At 43.0% G+C, this 25068-nt stretch overlaps 1 protein-coding gene across 2 annotated transcripts in view; it reads right to left on the reverse strand.

Moving 5' to 3' along the window:
- Positions 1 to 24196, reverse strand: part of STYXL2 (serine/threonine/tyrosine interacting like 2) — a 66422-nt gene extending 42226 nt beyond the window's left edge. Inside the window, exons 1-2 of one of the 2 annotated variants that reach the window (XM_061399473.1) lie at positions 24063 to 24196; positions 23251 to 23376 (exon numbers count right to left, since the gene is read on the reverse strand). In XM_061399473.1, the coding sequence (XP_061255457.1) occupies positions 23251 to 23360 (110 nt within the window). In that variant the 5' untranslated portion in view covers positions 23361 to 23376; positions 24063 to 24196. Of the gene's footprint in view, positions 1 to 9213; positions 10332 to 23250; positions 23377 to 24062 lie in introns of those variants that run through there. The other variant, XM_061399482.1, reaches the window with a different exon arrangement.
- Between the last annotated feature and the right edge of the window lie 872 nt (positions 24197 to 25068).

The raw sequence follows: 25068 nt of genomic DNA on the forward strand, positions 1-25068 counted from the left end.
AAAGAAAGGCAATGCCAAAGAATGTTCAAACTGCTAAACAATTGCACACATCTCACACACTAGCAAAGTAATGCTCAAAATTCTCCAAGCCAGGCTTGAATAGTATGTGAACTGAGAACTTCCATATGTTCAAGCTGGAATTAGAAACGGCAAAAGTACTAGAGATCAAATTGCCAATAACTGTTGGATGATAGAAAATGCAAAAGAATTCCAGAAAAACATCTACTTCTGCTTCGTTGACTACACTAAAGCCTTTGACTATGTGGATCACAACAATACACAACTGTGGAAAATTTTTCAAGAGATGGGAATACCAGACCACCTTACCTGCCTTCTGTGAAACCTGTATGCAGGTCAGGAACCAACAGTTAGAACCAGACCTGGAACAACAGATTGGTTCCAAATTGGGAAAGGAGGATGTCAAGGCTGTATATTGTCACTCATCTTATTTAACTTTATATACAGAGTACATCAGGCAAAATGCTGGGCTAGATGAAGCACAAGCTGGAATCAAGATTACAGGGAGAAATATCAATAACCTCAGATATGCAGATGACACCACCCTTATCATAGAAAGCGAAGAGGAACTAAAGAGCCTCTTGATGAAAGTGAAAGAAGAGAGTCAAAAAGTTGGTTTAAAATTCAACATTCAAAAAATTAAGATCATGGAATCTAGTCCCATCACTTCATGGCAAGTAGATGGAGAAACAATGTAAACAGTGCCAGATTTTATTTTCTTGGGCTCCAAGATCACTTCAGATGGAGTGATCTCAGCCATGAAATTAAAAGGTGCTTGCTCCTTGGAAGAAGACTTATGACAAACCTAGACAGCATATTAAAAAGCAGAGATATTACTTTGCCAACAAAGGTCCATCTAGTCAAAGCTACGTCATGTATGGATGTGAGAGTTGGACTATAAAGATGGTTGAGCACCAAAGAATTGATGCTTTTGAACTGTGGTGTTGGAGAAGACTCTTTAGAGCCCCTTGGACTGCAAGGAGATCAAACCAGTCAATCCTAAAGGAAATAAGTCCTAAATATTCATTGGAAGGATTGATGCTGAAGCTGAAGCTCCAATACTTTGACCACTTGATGTGAAGAGCTGATTCACTGGAAAAGACCCTGATGCTGGGAAAGATTGAGGGCAGGAGGAAAAGGGGCTGACAGAGGATGAGATGGTTGGATGGTATCACCAACTCAATGGACATGAGTTTGAGCAAGCTTGGGGAGCTGATGATGGACAGGGAAGCCTGGCGTCTTGCAGTCCATGGGGTCATGAAGAGTCGGACATGACTGAGTGAACAACAACAAAATTATATTCCTTGGTCAATGTTAATCCAATGTGTTGGTTATGGATACCATTTTGAGTGCCTTTTATGAGTTTGTAATAATCCTGACAAAATAGGTTTTATTTTTCATGCTTTAAGGTGAGGAAATTGTGGCATAGAGAGGTTAAAAAAATTGCCCCAAACAGTAAATAAGTGGGATAGCTAAGTTGCAAACATAGAACAGTCCTGCTCTGAGTCCACTCTTCAGTCCACTGCAATGCATGGATACCATTTTGATTGGAAAGGGGAGGTGAATTGGCTGTGGAGAAACCCCAGCTGGATCCCCAGGCCCAACATAGACTTTGACACAGAAAATACTTAAAGAATACTTGTTGAAAACATGGATGGATGGTTGCATGGATTTGGTTGAGTTGAGCTGAGTCCAGCTGAACTGAACGGAACTAAGTTGTGCTAAGTTTAGCTGAATTGATTAGCAGAACAATTACCTTGTAGTAGACACCCACGTTGGATTTCCCACTTGGGAGAATGATGTAATCAGAACCAGCAAAGATATGAAGAAAGAAATGTCTTTGACAGAAGAAAGGAGTAGCTAATGTCTCTACCCAGGATGTGGCTAAATCTGTCCATGCAGGTCAGCACAATGTGGCATCATCACTGGTAGTTCCTGAGGGATTTCCAAGAGCAACTGCGATGGATTATTCCCAAGTATAACTTGTGACCAGAAGATGCATTTCAAATAAGCATAACTGGGGAGTAAGTGTGACTATTAAGAGTGAAATTTGTGAGACATTAATATCATCCTGGATGCCAGAACTAGAGAGGCTTTTTGAGACCTCTTTGCTTTGTAAAGATAATAAAGAGTAGAACACCCAGTGGGTTGTACACAAGCTGTAAATGTACAGATTTGTTGTTATTCAGTCGCTGAGTCATGTCTGACTCTTTACGACCCCATGAACTGTAGCACACCAGGCTTCCCTGTCCTTCACTATCTCCCAGAGTTGGCTCAAACTCATGTCCATTGAGTCAATGATGCTATCCACCCATCTCATTTTCTGTCACCCCCTTCTCCTCCCACCTTCAATCTTTCCCAGTATCTTTTCCAATGAGTCAGCTCTTCACATCAGGTGGCCAAAGTATTGGAGCTTCAGCTTCAGCATCAGTCCTTCCAATGAATACTCAGGGTTGATTTCCTTTACAATTGACTGGTTTTATCTCCTTGCTGTTCAAGAGACTCTCAGGAGTTCTCCAGCACCACAGTTCAAAAGCATCAATTCTTTGGCACTCTGCCTTCCTTATGGTCCAGCTCTCACACCCATACATGACTACTGGAAAAACCATAGCTTTGACTATATGGACCTTTGTCATACAGATTAAGCAGTCATTTTTATCCCTGTACCTTCAGCACATGGAAGATGAGTGACCAGACAGGTTTTGATGACTGCATGGATGGTGAGTGGACAGATGGGTAGATGGATGAACACATGGGTGACTGGCTGAATGGATGGAATTCTCGGCAGCCGGCAGGGTGTCCACATACCACCTTGGTGATCAAACTTGAGAGTTTCCATGGTCCTGCAGTCTCTGGTCTCTTTCTACTCTCCAGCCTCAGCTTGTGCTGGCTTCCCTTGGGCTCACTTCTTTCCAGTACACTGATTCTCTAGGCTTTCCATTCTCACCAATTTTCCTTTTGTCCAGGCATTTTGCCAAAGCCAATTTTCACTGCCTGGATAATCAGTCCTCCCCCTCCTCACTGATCTTTCAGGTCTTAGTTTAATCATCATTTCACTAGGGAAGTTTTCCCTGTTTTCCACCTCTCATTGCACCATACACCTTTTCTTTGAGGCACTTCTATTAATGTAACTTTACATTTATTTATAAAATAATTTGATAAATTATTTCCTTTAAAAGACCATACCCTCTGTGAGGCAGAGACAACACCTTCTTTATTAGACTCATTAAACCACATCTGTGGCAAAATAGTCTTAGTGCTGTTAGAGTATTTTGTGAGCTGTTAGGTTCCCAGAATCTAGTTTAATGTCTGATTAATAGATATTTTCTGATTCGCTGACTGACTGAATTTGTCCTCAGGGAAGTACCATATTTAAGGGACTGTGGCAGGTACAATAGCTACAACACAATGGTATTTACAAAGTATTGGCTACTGGCTCATCATTTTACTGGGATGCAAACCCAGGAGCAAACCCAGGAGCAAACCCAGAGTGCTGGCTATCTTGTGTCCATGCTCATTTTCAGCTCTTCTGAGGTCAAGATGTGTACATCTTGGAGGCCTATATTGGCAGTTAGAAATTCTTTTCTTACGGTGGCCCCAGATCCGTGACGCCCCCCACATAGAGGGAGTCTTTGTCCCCCTCCCTTGCATCTTGGTGGTTTCTGTGACTGTTCTCACATAGACTATGGTGGGAGTGACACTACAATGTTTCAATCTGAACCTTAAGGGTAGCTCCTGGCTCTTGGTGTTCTCTCTTCAGAAGCCCTGAGCTTCCATATTAGAAGTCAAATGACCTCAACCACCCCAAAGCCACCAAGCTAGAAAAGCTATTGACCAACACTCTCTGCCAAGCTCCTAACCAACATTCAGCCATGTGGGTGAGCCTTCTAGAGGAACATCCTTCACCTCTTGGGCCACTCCAGCTGACACCATGTGAAACACAGAGAAGCTGCCCCATCCTGTCCAAATCCCTACCCATAGAAAGAAGACCAAAAAAAAAAAAAAAAAAAAAATTATGTCTTAAGTCATAACATTTTGGGGAAATCTGTCAGGCTGCAGGAGATGACAGCAACAACACCATTTCAAGGATTAAGTAAGTAGTGAATTTTGAGCAAATGCCAAGGCATTCTTCTCCCTGATAGTAATACAGAACCTAGTAAATATCAGTGGCTGACCTCAATTTGTTGCAGTTGGGAGGCAACAATAAAATAAGACCAATATGAAAGTAAGACCTAACACTGTTCCAGACCCTGGTGATATTTTGGGTCCAAGACTCAGGGCAGTCTAAGTTTTTTTAAAAAATTGGAATGTAATTGCTTTACAATGTTTGTTTCTGCTACAACAAAGTGAATTAGCTATATGTATATGAATTAGCTGCCTAGAGGAGCTATTCCACGTTCAAGGTCAGAAGGGGTGGCGGTGAGGAGATACCCCTCATCCAAGGTAAGGAGCAGCAGCTGCACTTTGCTGGAGCAGCCGTGAAGAGATACCCCATGTCCAAGGTAAGAGAAACCCAAGTAAGATGGTAGGTGTTGCAAGAGGGCATCAGAGGGCAGACACACTGAAACCATACTCACAGAAAACTAGTCAATCTAATCACACTAGGACCACAGCCTTGTCTAACTCAATGAAACTAAGCCATGCTTGTGGGGCCACCCAAGATGGGCGGGTCATGGTGCAGAGATCTGACAGAATGTGGTCCACTGGAGAAGGGAATGGCAAACCACTTCAGTGTTCTTGTCTTGAGAACTCCATGAACAGTATGAAAAGGCAAAAAGATAGGACACTGAAAGATGAACTCCCCAGGTTGGTAGGTGCCCAATATGCTACTGGAGATCAGTGGAGAAATAACTCCAGAAAGAATGAAGGGATGGGGCCAAAGCAAAAAGAATACCCAGCTGTGGATGTGACTGGTGATAGAAGAAAGGTCCGATGCTGTACAGAGCAATATTGCATAGGAACCTGGAATGTTAGGTCCATGAATCAAGGCAAATTGGAAGTGGTCAAACAGGAGATGGCAAGAGTGAATGTCGACATTCTAGGAATCAGCGAACTGAAATGGACTGGAATGGGTGAATTTAACTCAGATGACCATTGTATCTACTACTGTGGGCAGGAATCCCTCAGAAGAAATGGAGTGGCCATGATGGTCAACAAAAGAGCCCAAAATGCAGTACTTGGATGCAATCTCAAAAACGACAGAATGATCTCTGTTCATTTCCAAGGCAAACCATTCAATATCACAGTAATCCAAGTCTATACCCCAACCAGTAACGCTGAAGAAGCTGAAGTTGAATGGTTCTATGAAGACCTACAAGACCTTTTAGAACTAACACCCAAAAAAGATGTCCTTTTCATTATAGGGGACTGGAATGCAAAAGTAGGAAGTCAAGAAACACATGGAGTTAACAGGCAAATTTGGCCTTGGAATACAGAATGAAGCAGGGCAAAGGCTAATAGAGTTTTGCCAAGAAAATGCACTGGTCATAGCAAACACCCTCTTCCAACAACACAAGAGAAGACTCTACACATGGACATCACTAGATGGCCAATACCAAAATCAGATTGATTATATACTTTGCAGCCAAAGATGGAGAAGATCTATACAGTCAACAAAAACAAGACCAGGAGCTGACTGTGGCTCAGATCATGAACTCCTTATTGCCAAATTCAGACTTAAATTGAAGAAAGTAGGGAAAACTACTAGACCATTCAGGTATGACGTAAATCAAATCCCTTATGATTATCCAGTGGAAGTGAGAAATAGATTTAGGGGCCTAGATATGGTAGATAGAGTGCCTGATGAAATATGGACTGAGGTTCGTGACATTGTACAGGAGACAAGGATCAAGACCATCCCCATGGAAAAGAAATGCAAAACAGCAAAATGGCTGTCTGGGGAGGCCTTACAAATAGCTGTGAAAAGAAGGGAAGCAAAAAGCAAAGGAGAAAAGGAAAGATATACCCATCTGAATGCAGAGTTCCAAAGAATAGCAAGAAGCGATAAGAAAGCCTTCCTCATCAATCAATGCAAAGAAATAGAGAAAAACAACAGAATGGGAAAGACTAGTGATCTCTTCAAGAAAATTAGAGATACCAAGGGAACATTTCATGCAAAGATGGGCTCGATAAAGGACAGAAATGGTATGGACCTAAGAGAGGCAGAAGATATTAAGAAGAGGTGGCAAGAATATACAGAAGAACTGTACAAAAAAGATCTTCACGACCCAGATAATCACGATGGTGTGATCACTTACCTAGACCCAGACATCCTGGAACATGAAGTCAAGTGGGCCTTAGAAAGCATCACTACGAACAAAGCTAGTAGAGGTGATGGAATTCCAGTTGAGCTATTTCAAATCCTGAAAGATGATACTGTGAAAGTGCTGCACTCAATATGCCAGCAAATTTGGAAAACTCAGCAGTGGCCACAGGACTGGAAAAGGTCAGTTTTTATTCTAATCCCAAAGAAAGGCAATGCCAAAGAATGCTCAAACTACCGCACAATTGCACTCATCTCACACGCTAGTCAAGTAATGCTCAAAATTCTCCAAGCCAGGCTTCAGCAATACTTGAACCGTGAATTTCCTGATGTTCAAACTGGTTTTAGAAAAGGCAGAGGAACCAGAGATCAAATTGTCAACATCCACTGGATCACTGAAAAAGCAAGAGTTCCAGAAAAACATTTATTTCTGCTTTGACTGTGTGGATCACGATAAACTGTGGAAAATTCTTCAAGAGTTGGGAATGTCAGACCACCTGACCTGCCTCTTGAGAAATTTGTATGCAGGTCAGGAAGCAACAGTTAGAACTGGACATGGAACAACAGACTGGTTCCAAATTGGAAAAGGAGTATGTCAAGGCTGTGTATTGTCACCCTGCTTATTTAACTTATATGCAGAGTACATCATGCAAAATGTTGGGCTGGAAGAAACACAAGCTGGAATCAAGATTGCCAGGAGAAATATCAATAACCTCAGATATGCAGATGACACCACCCTTATGGCAGAAAGTGAAGAGGAACTAAAAAGCCTCTTGATGAAGGTGAAAGAGAAGAGTGAAAACATTGTCTTAAAACTCAACATTCAGAAAACGAAGATCATGGCATCTGGTCCCATCAGTTCACGGGAAATAGATGGGGAAACAGTGGAAACAATGTCAGACTTTATTTTTGGGGGGTCCAAAATCACTGCAGATGGTGACTGCAGCCATGAAATTAAAAAACGTTTACTCCTTGGAAGAAAACTTATGACCAACCTAGATAGCATACTGAAAAGCAGAGACATTACTTTGCCAATAAAGGTCCATCTAGTCAAGGCTATGGTTTTTCCAGTTGTCATGTATGGATGTGAGAGTTGGACTGTGAAGAAAGCTGAGCGCCAAAGAATTGATGCTTTTGAACTGTGGTGTTGGAGAAGACTCTTGAGAGTCCCTTGGACTACAAGGAGATCCAACCAGTCCATTCTGAAGGAGATCAACCCTGAGATTTCTTTGGAAGGAATGATGCTCAAGCTGAAACTCCAGTACTTTGACCACCTCATGCGAAGAGTTGACTCATTGGAAAAGACTCTGATGCTGGGAGGGATTGAGGGCAGGAGGAGAAGGGGACGACAGAGGATGAGATGGCTGGATGGCATCACTGACTCGATGGATGTGAGTCTGAGTGAAGTCTGGGAGTTGGTGATGGACAGGGAGGCCTGGTGTGCTGCGAATCATGGGGTCGCAAAGAGTCGGACACGACTGAGCAACTGAACTGAACTGAACTGATGTACTGTGTCCCTTCCTTCTTGATCCTTCCTCCCACCCTACCCGCATCCCACCCCTCTGGTCATCACAGAGCCGAGCTTCCTGTGCTATACTGCTGCTTCTTACCAGATATCTGTTTTACACATAATCGTTTGTGTAAATGTTGTCCTAGGCTCCCTTCCCCCCGTATGTCCACGTCTGCTCTCTAGTCCACGTCTGCTCTCTACATCTGCATCTAAATCATTGCCCTGCAAATGGGTTCATCTGGAGCTGGAGGAATCAGGCTCCTTGACTTCAGACTATAATATAAAGCTACAGTCATCAAGACAGTATGGCACTGGCACCAAAACAGAAATGCAGACCAATGGAACAGGACAGATAGCCCAGAGATAAACCCATGCACCTATGGCCATCTTATCTTTGACAAAGAAGGCAAGAATATACAATGGGGAAAAGACAGCCTCTTCAATAAATCGTGCTGCAAAAACTGGACAGCTACAGGTAAAGGAATGAAATTAGAACACTTCCTAACACCATACATAAAAATAAACTCAAAATGGATTAAAGACCTACATGTTAGACCAGAAACTATAAAACTCTTAAAGGAAAACATGGGCAGAACACTGTATGATATGAATCACAGCAAGATCCTTTTTGACCCACCTCCTAGAGTAATAAAAATAAAAACCGAAATAAACAAATGGGACCTAAAGAAACTTCAAAGCTTTTGCACAGCAAAGGAAAGCATAAGCAAGGTTAAAAAATAACCCTCAGGATGGGAGAAAATATTTGCAAACAAAGCAACAAAGAATTAATCTCCAAAATATATAAGCAGTCTCAGTTTTAACATATCAACATTTCATAAAACTAGATTCAGAGTCTTAAATTTTATATAAATTTGAGTCACATTTCCATTTCAATGATATTTATTAAAGGAGTTTTACTTTTTTATTTATTAATGCATAAAGTGCATGCAGACTTAGCTGTGTTGACTCTTTGCGACCCCACAGACTATATTTCACCAGACTCCTCTGTCCATGGGACTTCCCAGGCAAGAATACTGGAGTGGGTTGCCGTTTCCTTCTCTAGGGGCTCTTCTTGACCCAGGGACTGAACCCGTGTCTTCTGTACTGCAGGCGAATTCTTTACTACTGAGCTATCAGGAAAGCCCTTATTTATTAATTGTTAATAAAATAATTACCTTGTTTCTTAAGGGTCAGTATTATTTTAAAATGAGATTTGAGTTGATGAGGGGGATCAAATCAAAACCTTGAAAGGGTAATTAGCCAAGAATTCTCGTGTTACTGTGGGGATGATAAGGACTTCCTCCTAGCATGGCCCTTATTCTCCCAGAGATCTGTTTCCTTTGTTCCTCTGCAGGTCTCCAGGGCTGTGCATTCAGGGAGGTGACAGGCACAAACTGAAAAGAAATGCAGGAGAAGCCCTCACCTGTCAGGTGTGCAGAAAGACCGAGTCAGGAGCTCAGCAGGTGGTGTCCCCCCGGATCCCCACCGGGTACTCTTTCTTCGAGCCTTTGATCCTGGCATTTTCCCTAAACAATGTTGACTTCAGAGTGTGTGGATTTGATTTCACATGACAAATACCAGGAACTAACAGCCTGTCCTAAATATACTTAAACTCTGAGGCTGTACATTTGATAGGGGAGTATTTGAAATTAAAATCTGAAAATAGAAATAGTGGAGAAACATTCTTCATTCTTGGTGGTAAAGACTGAACTCCAGCTCATGAGTCAGTGAATCTGAGAAATCACATTTGAAGACAACCCAATACACTTTTGAGAAGTTGGAGGTTTATGATTGAGAAAAGAGGGAAGTTACGCTCAAATGCCCCTCCCCTACCCCAAAATGCATCTGTTTTGACTGCTGATGCAAAAATTCAAGCCGCAGTAAACTCAGCTCAGCATCCTCCAGTGTTAAGGAAGGATGTAAATTTCAAGTGCTTTTATGAGTTAACCTGTTATGAGAGGAGGAGATGGAAACCTAATAGTCCTCAGACTATTTGGTGGAGACACAGTTTACTGAGCCTATTAAAGAAGGTGTGGGGCTAGGACTTGAAATGACCTGAATGGAGAACAAGTGTCCCAGCGGCATTGTGAAGCTGCTCTTATTTTCTACTGAGAAGCAGGACTACAGAGAAAGAAAGGAGGAAGGAGGCTGAGATCTGGACAAGTGGCCCTGTTTATATTTGCAAGGTCAGTGAGACAGCGGCTCTAGAGGTTTTGATTTATGACCGTGTCTGTACTTCCACCCGCATGCCTGAGATGGAGTGTGATGACACAGTGTGATTGGAAAGCAGCAAGGGCTGGCTGTTCAGAAAGGCTGGCAGGGAAGCAGAGGCTCTAGGATCGATATACACCTCATCATAGGATCAGGAAGCAGCAGCTAAAGAGCCTTGAAGGTGAATTGAAGATAAATAATAAAGCAGAGTTTGATGGACTTCCTAACCAAGAGCAGAGATGGGGGCAGCTTTCGTTAAATCGGTGTTTTTCAAAATTGCAGACTGTGACCTATTATTGTATCATAAAATCAATGGGTCGCACCTAGCATCTGGAAAAGAAAAGAAAATAAAAAAAAGAATAGAGAATGGTACCATCCATTTTAAAGATAAATACAATTTTTGAAACCTTTTTAAAATTTACACAAACCTATTAGCATATGCTGTGAGTAAATGGTATGTCCCACTGTGGATTACAGTTGGCAAAGTTTGTAAGCCAGGTCTTTAAATCAGTTGCCAGGTTGTCAAGACCCAAAATGGAGTGAAATTGGGATCCTTCAACCCAGATCCCCTGACAGCTGGTCACTTCCTTTCAGTGAGTCCCTTGGAAATGAAATGGAGGCAGAGGCCCAGGAGTGGGTGTCCTCCTTGATTTGGCTTTTGTAAAAAAGGAACAGATTTCTGAGCTTCAGTGAAAGTGACCATACAGGCAAAGTTCAGGCTCCAAGGAAGAAGAGAAGTCACCAAAGCAAATCTATTTTTAGCAAGCTGCTTCTAGCAAGCTTTGTGAAAGAGGCATGGCAGAAAAATTTTCATGGGAAAAGATATATGAAACAGCAAAGGTGTGTGAGAGGAGCCATTTCCCGAGGACGCATGACGAGGACACACAGACCTGACGTGCCATGCCCCCGTCTCTTGCCACCCCCGCCCACCCACCAGACATGCAGGCCTCAAGATAAGAGGGGCAAGCAAAGCACAGCTACGGAGCTATGCTGAGAGTGAAGGGGGAAATGCCACCGAGAGAGGCAGCCTGACCACATCAGTGAGAAGTTCCAAAACACTGCAAAGGCTTGAAAAATCAGATGTGAAGTCAGAGCAAGAAATGGATTTTTGACTTGGGAAAAAATTAAGGAAAACAGAAAAACATTATTCAAATTAGAATAATAGAAGGATAAAGAAGTCTGATCCTTTATTTGGAAAGGAGAGAAAACGGGTCATAGCTGAGGAGGAAGAGAAGGAGCAGACGTAGGCTCCAGACCCTCTGTGTGGGCAGGCTTGGCGGGCAGCAGCCTCCTGTGATGGAGGGCCTGTCTGGAGGTTGGTTTGCATCGCAAGCACACCAGTATTTCAAACTGCAGGGTTTACTGGGGAGGTTTGATGGAGGTTATGGATATGGGTGAAGGCTCCACCAGGCGGCCCCACTGGATATGGGGTTTTACATTTTAATGTTAACTCACGAATTACCTCAGGAAATTTGCCTAGATGGAAGATAGGTGACTCTCTAGCTACAGGTTTTCCTCCAGAGAAAGTGACACACAGCAGTTAGATTTGAATTTAAGGTGTTTGAGGTCAGGGTCTAACTCAGGCAAAAATAGAAGACTTGACACCTCTCTCTACTGTCTACACCCCTTTCTCAGGTCCTTTACTCACCCAGGGATGAGATTTGCAGATGAGGCTGGGAATGTTATGACTCCCTGCTGGGACAGCAATCACACTTCATCCCCGAATGAACTCTGCCCTGTTGGCTATGCCTGTTTGCAGCACTAGGTGGACTTTTGCAAATCTCTCTCCTGGTTCCACAGAACAGAGTACAGTTGTATCACCCCAGGGCTGAATCTAAAGTTACAATGGGTTGAATGATGGCCCCAGCAAAGATACATCTCCCAGAACCTGCGAATGCAAGCCTTTTTGGAAAAAAGATTGTTGCAGATTAGTTAAGTCAAAAACCTTGAGAAGAGACTATCATGGATTCAGTTCAGTTTAGTCGATCACTTGTGTCCGACTCTTTGCGACCCCATGGACTGCAACACTCCAGGCTTCCCTGTCATCACCAACTCCTGGAGCTTACTCAAACTCAAACTTTGAGTTGGTGATGCCATCCAGCTATCCCAATCTCTGTCGTTCCCTTCTCCTCCTGCCTTCAATCTTTCCCAGCATCAGGGTCTTTTCAAATAAGTCAGTTTTTCGCATCAGGTGGCCAAAGTATTGGAGTTTCAGCTTTAGCATCAGTCCTTCCAATGAATATTAAAGACTGATCTCCTTTAGGATGGACTGGTTGGATCTTCTTGCAGTCCAAGGGACTCTCAAGAGTCTTCTCCAACACCACAATTCAAAAGCATCAGTTCTTTGGTGCTCAGCTTTGTTTATAGTCCAACTTTCACATCCATACATGACTACTGGAAAAACCATAGCTTTCACGAGACAGACTTTTTGTTGGCAAAGTAATGTCTGTGCTTTTTAATATGCTATCTAGGTTGGTCATAGCTTTTCTTCCAAGGAGCAAGCATCTTTTAATTTCATGGTTGCAGTCACTATCTGCAGTGATTTTGGAGCCCCCCAAAATAAGATCTCTCATTGTTTCCACTGTTTCCCATCTATTTGCCATGAAGTGATGGGACCTGATGCCATGATCTTAGTTTTCTGAATGTTGAGTTTTAAGACAACTTTTTCACTCTTCTCTTTCTCCTCTTCACCTTCTCCCTTAAGGGTGGTGTCATCTGCGTATCTGAGGTTATTGCTATTTCTCCTGGCAATCTTTATTCCAGCTTGTGTTTCATCTAGCCCAGCATTTTGCCTGATGTACTCTGCATATAAGTTAAATAAGCAGGGTGACAATATACGGCTTTGACATACTCCTTTCCTGATTTGGAGCCAGTCTGTTGTTCCATGTCCAGTTCTAATTGTTGCTTCTTGACCTGCATACAGATTTCTTAGGAATCAGGTAAGGTGGTCTGGTATTCCCATCTCTTTAAGAATTTTCTGCAGTTTGTTGTGATCCACACAGTCAAAGGCTTTAGTGTAGTCAATGAAGCAGAAGTAGTTGTTTTTCTGGAACTCTCTTGCTTTTTCAATGTTCCAATGGATGTTGGCAGTTTGATCTCTGGTTCCTCTGCCTTTTCTAAATTCAGCTTGAACATCTGGAAGTCCATGGTTCATGTACTGTTGAAGTCTGGCTTGGAGAATTTTAAGCATTACTTTACCAGTGTGTGAGATAAGTGCAATTGTGCGGTACTTTGAGCATTCTTTGGCATTGCCTTTTTTTTGGACTGGAATGAAAACTGACCTTTTCCAGTCCTGTGGCCACTGCTGAGTTTTCCAAATTTACTGACATATTGAGTGCAGGACTTTCACAGCATCATCTTTTAGGATTTGAAACAGCTCAGCTGGAATTCCATCATCTTCACTAGCTTTGTTCATAGTGATGCTTGCTAAGGCCCACTTGACTTCACATTCCAGGATATCTGGCTCTAGGTGAGTGATCACACCATCATGCATATCTAGGTCATAAAGGTCTTTTTTTATACAGTTCTTCTGTGTATTTTGAAGTAAATATCTTCTTTACTGAATATCTTCTCCTTCTGTTAGGTCCATACCATTTCTGTCCTTTATTGTGCCCATCTTTTCATAAAATGTTTCCTTGGTATCTCCAATTTTCTTGGAGAGATCTCTACTCTTTCCCATTCTGTTGTTTTCCTCTATTTCTTTGCACTGACCACTGAGGAAGGCTTTCTTATCTCTCCTTGCTAATCTTTGGAACTCTGCATTCAAATGGTTATATCTTTCCTTTTCTCCTTTGCCTTTAGCTTCTCCTCTTTTCTCAGCTATTTGTAAGACCTCCTCAGACAACCATTTTGCCTTTTTGCATTTCTTTTTCTTGAGGATGGTCTTGATCACTGCCTCCTATACAATGTCACAAACCTCCATCCATAGTTTTACAGGCACTTTATCAGATATAATCCCTTGAATCTGTTTGTCACTTCCACTGTATAATCGTAAGGGATTTGATTTAGATCATACCTGAAAGGTCTAGTGGTTTCCCCTTCTTTCTTCAATTTAAGTCTGAATTTGTCAATAAGGAGTTCATGATTTGAGCCACAGTTAGCTCCCAGTCTTCTTTTTGCTGACTGTATAGAGCTTCTCCATCTTTGGCTGCAAAGAATGTAATCAATCTGATTTCAGTATTGACCATCTGGTGATTCCACGTGTAGAGTCTTCTCCTGTGTTGTTTGAAGAGAGTTTTTGCTATCACCAATGTGTTATCGTGGCAAAACTCTATTAGCCTTTGCCCTGCTTCATTTTGTACTTCAAGGCAAAATTTGCTTGTTACTCCAGTATCTCTTGACTTCCTACTTTTGCATTTCAGTCCCCTATGATGAAAAGGACATCTTTTTTTGGGTGTTAGTTCTAGAAGGTCTTATAGGTCTTCACAGAACCATTCAACTTCAGCTTCTTCAGCATTACTGGTTGGGGCATAGACTTGGATTACTGTGATATTGAATGGTTTGCCTTGAAAATGAACAGAGATCATTCTGTCGTTTTTGAGATTGCATCCAAGTACTGCATTTTGGGCTCTTTTGTTGACTATGTGGGCTACTCCATTTCTCCTAAGGCATTCTTGCCCACAGTAGTATAGTAGTCATCTGAGTTAAATTCACCCATTCCAGTCCATTTTAGTTCGCTGATTCCTAAAATGTCAATATTCACTCTTGCCATCTCCTGTTTGACCATTTCCAATTTGCCTTGATTCACAGACCTAACATTCCAGGTTCCTCTGAAATATTGCTCTTTACAGCATTGGACCTTGCTTCCATCACCAGTCACATCCACAGCTGGGTGTTGTTTTTGCTTTGGCTCTGTCTCTTCATTCTTTCTGGAGTTATTTCTCCACTGATCTCCAGTAGCATATTGGACACCTACTGACCTGGGGAGTTCATCTTTCAGTGTCCTGTATTTTGCCTTTTCATACTGTTCATGGGGTTCTCCAGGCAAGAATACTGAAGTGGTTTGCCATTCCCTTGTCTGCTGCTGTTAAGTCGCTTCAGTCGTGTCTGACTCTGTGCGACCCCAAAGACGGCAGCCCACCTGGCTTCCCCGTCCCTGGGATTCTCCAGGCAAGAACACTGGAGTGAGTTGCCATTTCCTTCTCCAATGCATGAAAGTGAAAAGTGAAAAGTGAAAGTGAAGTCACTCAGTCGTGTCTGACTCTAGCGACCCCATGGACTGCCACCCACCAGGTTCCTCCATCCATGAGATTTTCTAGGCCAAAGTACTGGAGTGGGGTGCCATTGCCTTCTCCATTCCCTTGTCTAGTGGATCACATTTTGTCAGAACTCTCCACCATGACCCGTCCATCTTGGGTGACCCTATACTGGAGTAGGTAGCCTATCCCTTCTTCAGCAGATCTTCCTGACCCAGGAATCAAACTGGGGTCAACCTGCATTGCAGGCAGATTCTTTACCAACTGAGCTATGAGGGAAGTCCATTCATGGATTAGGGTAGACCATAAATTCAGTGGCAGATGTCACTTAAAAAGAACACAAGAGCTGTAAGAGTTACTTATATATTCTGGAGATTAATCCTTTTGTCTGTTGTTTCATTTGTGATTATTTTCTTCCATTCTGAGGTTTGTCTTTTAATGTTGTTTATTATTTCTTTTGCTGTGCAAAAGATTTTAAGTTTGAGTAAGTTACATTTTTTGTTTTTAATTTCCCTTACTTTAGTCATAGAGGACCCTGGTGTGATGTATGTCAAAGAGCATACAGCCTATGGTTTCCTCTAAGACCTGTGACTAACTCATGTTGATGTATAGCAGAAGCCAACACAACATTGTAAAGCAATTATCCTCCGGTCAAAAATAAATAAATTTATATGTGAAAAAAGGGCACAAGAGAAGACAGAGAAAAGACGACCATATGAAGACAGAGGCCGAGGTTGGAGCTACACTGTCACAAGCAAGAAACTCCTAGAGCCAACAGAAGCAAGGGGGAGGCAAGGACAAAGTCTTCCCTGGATTCTTCGGAGGGAGGGTGTTCCTGCCAGCACCTGGATCTCAGATTTCTGGCCTTTAAAGCTGTGAGAGAATATGTTTGTGCTGTGTGTGTGTGTGTGGTTTTTAAGCCACTCAGTTTGTGGAATTTGTTACAGAAGCCCTAGGAAACTAGCACTGGGACTCTGCTGGTGGGATATTTGCTCTTCCACACATAACTTAATTTAAAAAAGGCTCAAGCTTTTAGCTAAAGAGATAAAACAAGGAGGATGGAATTTCAGGCATTTATTAAGTACAGGGAGGATTGCTCAGACTTGGGTGATGATCTGTTGCTTAGAATGGGCTTCCCGGGTGGCTCAGTGGTAAAGAATCCCCTGCTAATGCAGGAGATATATGTTATATTGTAATAATGTAGGTTATATATTATATATAATATAAATAATATATATTTTACTATATTGTTTAATTTCTGTCACTAGGTAAAACTGATATCCCAGTTTTATGACTACCTTATTTATATAAGCTTTTGTGGCTAATAAGTGGCAGAGCAGAGCTGACCTTAATTTTGGCCTTAATTACACCATTTTCACTCTTCCCCCATCACTATATAGGCTTCTAGAAGAGAGTTTTATTAATAATTCTCTTTCCATAGCTTTAAAAAGCCCACAGTTTTACTTAAGGTATAATTATTACACATACAGCACATATTTAAAATGTACAGACTGGTAAAGTTTGATACACAAATAAGTGAGATCATTACCATAATCAAAATTGTGTGGTTTCTCTTTTACTGGGTTTTGAGAGTTTTTTAAATGTATATTTTGGATATGAGCTCATTATCAGATATGTGATTTTCATTTTTTTCTCCCAGTTTGTGAGTTGCTTTTTCATTTTTAAAGATACTGTAGATATTCACCTGGGCTAGTTTAAGCCTCGGAGAAGGCAATGGCACCCCACTCCAGTACTCTTGCCCGGAAAATCCCATCGGCAGAGGAGTCCATGGGGTCGCTAAGAGTCGGACATGACTGAGCGACTTCACCTTCACTTTTCTCTTTCATGCATTGGAGAAGGAAATGGCAACTCACTCCAGTATTCTTGCCTGGAGAATCCCAAGGACGGGGGAGCCTGGTGGGCTGCCGTCTTTGGGGTCGCACAGAGTTGGACACGACTGAAGCGACTTAGCAGCAGCAGCAGCAGTTTAAGCCTGGTTCTGTACAGTGCAGTGGGGTTGATTGGATGATGACTCAAAAGTCAGTGCAGCTGTACTAATTTATACCTCAGATTTTATGATAATAATTGCAGGAAGGGATAGCCTGTGAAGTGTCACTGTGTGTTTCACTTTCTTGAACATTTCTGAAAAGGGCTAGTTGATTTAGGATCAGCTACTAAAAACCAACTGCTAAGGAGTATACAGTGGAGAAGAAAATGTCAACCCACTCCAGTATTCTTGCCTGGGAAATCCCATGGACAGAGGAGCCTGGTGGGCTGTAGTCCATGGGGTCACAAAGAGTTGGACGTGACTGAGCGACTTCACTTCACTGAGAGCCCAGAGAAAATGTGCTCTCTCTGTGGGACCTTACTTTTCAGGAGTTCAGCCCTTTTCATGTGTAAGTGGGGCTTTAGGGTTGAGCCTGTTTTTGTCTAGAAGGGGGACTGGCAGCTGGAAGGACTAAGAACTGGATGCTGCTGGAATGTCTCTATTAATCAATGTTTGTGTCCTGCTGCCAGCTCACTTTATGTGAGACTCTGGAACCGGCAGAACCAGCTCTCCCTGCGGTGACCCACCTTCTGCCTTCACAGCTGGCACTCACTGATCGCCCTCTCCAGCCAATGACCTCAGAAGCTCAATCACACCAAAGTGACAGACACTTAATAAAACACCTAGGTCAGTATTTTAAAATATTCACCAGACTTTATTTATCTAGCCTACTATTAATTAGACAGTTCTTCATGTTGCTCAAACATTCCAAATTCTTAATGACTGTTAGCTGCTAAAGCATTCTAGTATTAGTACTTCTCTTCTGGTGCACATATATACTTACTTCTGTTAAGTATGTATCAGGAATAAGCCTGCTGGGCTGTAGGACATGCATGTGTTTAGATACTGCTGCTGCTGCTAAGTTGCTTCAGTCGTGGCCGACTCTGTGGGAGCCCATAGATGGCAGCCCACCAGGCTCCCCTGTCCCTGGGATTCTCCAGGCAAGAACACTGGAGTGGGTTGCCATTTCCTTCTCCAATGCATGAAAGTGAAAAGTGAAAAGTGAAAGTGAAGTTGCTCAGTTGTGTCTGACTCTTAGCGAACCCATGGACTGCAGCCTACCAGGCTCCTCTGTCCATGGGATTCTCCAGGCAAGAGTACTGGAGTAGGGTGCCATTGCCTTCTCCTGTTTAGATACTAGGAAACAATTTTCCAAAGGGTTGTACTAATTTACCCTCTTACCAGCAATGAACAGGAACATCTTGTTTGCTTCACATCCCCATTAGTATTTGCTATTGTCAGTGTTTAATTTTAGGCAGTCTGGTGAGTATCGTACTATCGAACTGTGGTTGTGGTTTGAATGTCTGTCATCCATATATTTCAATATATCCCATCCCACTTGCTCTCTTGTAAGTGTCACCTTGATGCCTCTCCAGGGGAGTGGTGGAGTTCATGTTGTCTCCTTTTGAATATTTGTTTCATGTGACTTTCTTTCTGAGGCTAGATCATGAAAATCAATGAACTTCCATGCTATTCTCTTAGATACTAACTCTTGAAATTTCTACTGTGTATTTTGTTTTTAATGATTTCTAGCTTAACTCTGCAATGATCAGAGAACATGTTTTATATAATTTCAAGCATTAAAAACTTGTTGATATACATATGACCCAATGCATGTATGAACTTTTTGGTTAAAAATTCCATGTGCACATGATAAGAATCTATTTCTTGCAATTGTTGAGTATATATTCTATAAATGCAAATTAGGTTAATTTTATTTATTTTTTATTTACATTTCTTATATTTTTGATTTTTTTTCCTCATTCTATCAGTTGCTGAGATTGTGCTTTTTAAAACGTACATTTGACTAAGATCGTGAATTTTACTTTTTCTTCAGTTCTGTCAATTCTTTGCTTTACGTATTTTGAGGTTACTTTATCAGATCCTAGAAATTTTAATAATTTAAATGAATATACCTATTATAGAGCGAATTTGATTATTCTGAAACTTTAAGGTAAGGTTTTCTTTGTCTGCTATCAGTAAATCACTTCACTGGCTTGCTTCTGGCCAGTGTTCGAAATTACAGCAGTGGGTACTTTCCAAAGAGGGCCACGATGTATCCCATCCCACTTGTTCTCCCTACAACGTGACCCTAATACGCCTTCAATGGAATGGTAGAGTCCGTGTTGCCTCCTCTGAACTTTGGTGATCCTCTCTGTGACTTCTGAGGCTAGATCATGAAAATCAATGCACTTTTGTCCTATTGTCTTGGAATTCAGCTCCCAGGCTCTGAGAAAACCCACAGTGACCCACATGGACAGATCATATGAAAAGACCATGTTAGGTATTCAGGCCAATTGCCTAACTGAGGTCTTGACCTCAAGTGCCAAACGTGTGATGATGCCTCTCTGACACCAGCTCCCAGCTCTTGAATCACCGCAGGCTCAAATTTATCCCCAGTCTCCAAGTCTTTTTAGCTGAGGCCCCAGACATCCTGAAACAAATAAGCCACACTACTGTGCCTTATCCAGATTCCAAATTATGAGCATAATAAAATGGTTATTTTATGACACTAAGGTTTGGAGTTATGAACAACAGTAACCAGAACAGTGTAGTATAAGTTTTCTATCTTTTGTTCACCTTTGTACATCTTTATTTTTGAGTGTGTCTCTTGTAAAAAGTATGTAGGCTTGTGAAAAAATTGAGTCTGCCAATTTTTGTTTTTTAATTGAAGTATTTAGTCTGCTGTGCTGTGCTTAGTCACTTAGTCATGTCTGACTCTTTGCAACCCCATGGACTGCAGCCCACCAGGCTCCTCTTTCCATGGGGATTCTCCAGGCAAGAATACTGGAGTGGGTTGCCATGCCTTCCTCCAGGGGATCTTCCCACCTCAGGGGTCGAACCCAGGTCTCCTGCATTGCACGCTGATTCTTTACCATCTGAGCCACCAGGGAAGCCCAAGAATACTGGAGTGGGTAGCCTATCCCTTCTCTGGGGGATCTTCCTGACCCAGGAATCAAATGGGGGTCTCCTGCATTGCAGGCGGATTCTTTACCAGCTGAGCTAACAGGGAAGCTGACGTTTTTTAGCTTATATATGTTTAAATAATTACTTATATATTTGGGTTTAAATCTTCCATCCTACTATTTTCTTACTATTAATTATGCTTTTCCTGTATTCTTTTTTCTCTTGCCTTCTTTTGGATTGATTACATTTTACTATTGCATCCTTATAAATTCTAAATAACTTTGATCCTGAACTTCCTACTCAAATTTAAAGTTTCAGATACTCTCTCAAGATATCTGTCATTAAGCTGAGAGAGTGAAGCACATACACCAGGAATCAGAGAAATAAATTAGGATTGAAAATTATATCTAAGAAAGAACTATGGGTGTGATTTCTGGCACATGGAGTTGTCTGGTTTCTGTAAATCAGAAACCAATTAAACTTTTGAAGGGATAACATTTTCTAAGAAGTCATGACTCTTAAAAGGCCTTTGGGTGGTATAAGCCTTAAAACAGCCCTTGGACCTCCAAGTTTCCATAAGCAGGACAAGTCTGCAAAAGTTACGCAGTGCTCAAGGAAGAGACCCTCTTCAGCTTCACTTCAGATGTGGCTGTGGAGGATAACAGACAAGGAAAAAGGCCCAGGGGATGGAGCTAGAAGCCGCAGAGAACAACAGGTCAAGAGTGCCACCCTGAGAGCCACATCAAGGTCACACCTAGGAGATCTCTCCACTTCTGGGGCAAAGCCACACTCAACAGAATCATTATTTGTAAGGACTGATGGCTGCTGTGTCCCCTACTCCTCCTTTCATTAGATGGAAGGCCTTTTTTTTTTTTTTTTTTGGTAGGGCCGGGGGCTGTTATCCTGGTCAGATCATGAGGAGCTGCATTCAGCTCCGGACAGGGCATACTTTCCAGAGAAACCAGCCTTTGAACTTTGCAGCAATTGGTAAATGGGATTTCAGGCTGTTTCCCCGGGAAGGCAGTAAGTGTGGTCTAAGAGTGTGAAAAAGGAGACATGAATATTAACTGCCTCGACAGACTACAGTGGCTGAGCCTACTTCTTTTTCCTGGGTTCATGGACCGTTCCTTTACAAGAAAGCATGGCCTTGCTGAGTTCTAGCCAATGGAATATGATCGCACAGAGTCAGACACGACTGAAGCAACTTGGCATGCATGCATGCATCGGAGAAGGAAATGGCAACCCACTCCAGTGTTCTTGCCTGGAGAATCCCCATGGACAGAGGAGCCTGGTGGGCTGCTGTCTATGGGGTCGCACAGAGTCGGACATGACCGAAGCGACTTAGCAGCAGCAGCAGCGCTTAGTCGCTCAGTTGTGTCCGACTCTGTGCGACCCCATGGACTGCAGCCCACCAGCCTCCTCTGTCCATGGGGATTTGCCAGGCAAGAATACTAGAGTAGGTTGCCATGCCTTTCTCCAGGGGATCGTCCCAACTCAGGGATTGAACCCAGGTCTCCAGCATTGCAGGCAGATTCTTTACCATCTGAGCCACCACGGAAGCCCAGGGATACTGGAGTAGATAGCCTATCCCTTCTCCAGGGGATCTTCCCTACGCAGGAATCAAACCAGGTCTCCTGCACTGCAGGCTAATCCTTTACCAGCTGAGCTACCAGGGAAGCCAGTATGAGTGGAAGCAAAATGGCCATTTCCAGGCCTGGCCCATAAAACCCTCCTGAGAGATTCTCCATTTTGTCTCAAGACTGATGAACACAGTCACTTTGGAAGTCAGGGCTTACAGTGGAGGATCTACAAGACAAAAGGAGCCTCAGTTCCTGAATCACTGCTCAGGTACCTGTTCTGAAACACACCTGAGTGAGAAAAAAACATCCATTTGCTGTAACAGCTGTCATTACTCCAACTACTACACAAAGCCATCACTTACCCTAACCACACATAAAACTACCTATGCCTTGTCTGGTGGCATAGAGAGGGGAGGGCTGTATTTTAAATCTCTCAATCCTGACAGTTTTTCTAAGTGGGAACATAAGCCTGAACTTTAAGGGAAAATCCCTGAAGCTCCATCTGGCCAGTGTGGTCTGGCCCACTATGGTGACGAGCACCTACATTTGCTCCCATCTCACTCCAAAGGGGAAGCCTGTTGAGCCCCGAGAAGCCAGAGCCAACAAGACCCCAAGAGGCCCGAGGAAAAGGAAAGTCAAGCAGCATCAGAGATGCTCTGATGTGAATTTACCTTGAAATATTCTAAGTCTTTTCTTCCCTTTTTCTAGATAAGGAGACATAGGCTCAAGAATTAAAGTGATTCTTCACTTAAAATTTGGTGACAGAGTTAAGATTAGAAGTCAGGTCCCCTACTATTATTTGTGGCAAAAGAAAAAAGAAAAGGCATACACATGACTGCTTTAGCAAGCAATTAACTATTTCTTTGTTGCTTTATGGTTTTTCTTAAAATTTGTATGCAAATTTTTCATTCTACATCATCATATATCCCCAATGATTTTATATAAAAGAAACTTTAAAATTAATTGTCGCAAAATAAAGAAAACCCTCCAGGAAGCACACTTCCCAGTGGAGAGACACAGCCTGATCACAGATACAAAATTACCTTAGTGCTAGAATTTGATGTCTTAAGGGCATCTTCCTGTCTTGATGCCTTCTCTTATCTATGATCTATGGTCTATCATCCCCATTCCAGCCTTATTTCCCTCCTAGGGAAAAAAGAATTATAATCCAGGGACACCTGCCAAATTTCTACTCACCCTTTGAGATTCAAGTCCAACATCATCTCCTCTAGGAAGCCTCCTATGAACCTTCCAAGCCCAGGTGATCCTTTCCTTCCCCACATCAACTAGACCCTAAGCATGCTAATTCTAGCACTTACCATGCCGTGTTGCAATGTATCTGTTTGCAAGTTTTTTCTTCCATGAAATATAACACATAAAAAATTTGCAAATGATGTTTGCTGAATGAATGAACTTAAGGCTGTGGCTGTAGGCTCCCTGGGGTCCACTCGTCGTCACGCTCCCTAGCACACTCCCATTACGGCTGGAGGGAGGCCCACACTCAGCAAGCGCACACTTACTGGCTGGGGGAGGGGCTCCGGAGGTACCGGGCCTGTACAGCCCTCACGTTGGCTTCATCCTCTTCACTCGGGACCACCTGCTCCTCTTCTGGGTCCCCACTGGTTGCCATGACAGCCCGTCAGCCTCTGTAGGTTTAGCATGAATAAGGCAGTTAGAAAACCTAGTTCTGGAGGTTTTGTGGGGGTGAGAGGTGTGTTGGTGATGTCACCTCAATGGAACTAGGGATGGGAAAGTCACCACATGTTAATCGCCTGGTGGGAAAACAACTCATGGGGAAAACAACTCATGAGGAAAACCCAGTCAGACTTGATTCAGCTACTGTTATCAGGACACCAAAACGCACACTTGGCTGGCCATGTAAGCAATCCACCTAGTCCACCTTGGAGTCATGAAATTTAAGAAGTGATACCTTGGCTCCTTCCACAGGTGCCAGCAAGAAAGCAGTGAGGGGAGTCCAAAGTTTGCCTTAACTATAGCTTACGCTGAACATATGTGTATTCCCCAGACCAGAGAGGTCCTTCTCTGAACCTTCTCTCTGAACTTTCTCTGAACACACACACTCTCTCTCTCTCCCTCTCTCACACACACATCTTTTGTCTCTACTGGGAAGGTACCTTCTTCAGCGACTCTAACCAAGGCCACAGGAGCCACTGCCTTTGATTCAGGAGTCATCCCACAGCTTATTAAAGAACATGAGACCCCCCAGGAGCTGGTCCCAGATGAGGCTAGGCCCTGACACTCAGGGAAGAGCTGCTGCCCTTTTGGTTGTAAGTCCTGGGCTCACAGGACAAAGTGAAGGGAGAACACTCACCGCTGATCTGCCTGTATCTCCACACCAAGAGGGCAGCCACCCAGAGGCTGAGGGGCCCAGACAAAATGGCCAGAGACTCCGACCAGTGAGAGGGACCTCCCTCCTCTCTCCAGTCTCCTTCTATGAGGGGCAGGACAGCTGTTCACAGGAAACCTTAGCTGCCTGCTAAATTTAGCCTCTGGCCCCTCAGCCTGGCAGATCTCTGAGAGGAAGGCATGCAGGCTCAGGACTCAGACCCAAATGTGGGCCCCACTTAACTCTTTCCCTCCTGGCTGCTTCTTTGGAAACTGACCCTGAGCCGCAGAATTGGGAGAAGTTCACGCTTCACAGAGCGGCCTCAAGAACAGGTTTACTTTAGGCTCTCTCTCCATACCTCCCTGCCTGGGGCTGCCTATGCAGAGTGCTTCCAGAAGATAATCTAAAGCCAAGGATCTAGAAGAATGAAGTAAACTGTACTTTAACCCTCTGTCAGCAGATATATAGAATGGGGAGGATCCTCTGATAGATGTTGGGAGAGCACCATGGTGAGACTAAGGGGTACTAACTGCCTGTGGCCAGGACTCCATTTCTTTGCAGAAATATGACTCTGGATAGTGAACTGGGCAGTCGTGCACGCCTTCCATAACCCCGTCCCACACTCAGCCCATATCATCCCTGGGTGATATAAACACTCCTTGAGCTTCATGAACTTCAAATGAGTTTATAATCCATCCTACTCCACCCACCAACATTACAATCAAAACAAAGCCCAGTAACCCAATTGTTCATTCCCCAACCCCGTACATTCTGTAATGACCCCTATCCCTTCGTCCAGCCATCTGCCCATTTGTCTATCCATTCACAAATACGTACTGATATCCACTATGCATCCAGCTCTGATGTGACCAAAGTAAGACACTTAAATGGTGTTTCCTCCCAGCTAGGTGGAATAATGCCTGGGGCATAGTATCATTAACAATTGGCCAAACGAATGAATGACCTCATAGTTTATTAGGAGGGATGAGAC

Source organism: Bos javanicus, chromosome 3 (genome assembly GCF_032452875.1).
Source record: "Bos javanicus breed banteng chromosome 3, ARS-OSU_banteng_1.0, whole genome shotgun sequence".
Lineage (NCBI taxonomy): Eukaryota > Metazoa > Chordata > Mammalia > Artiodactyla > Bovidae > Bos > Bos javanicus.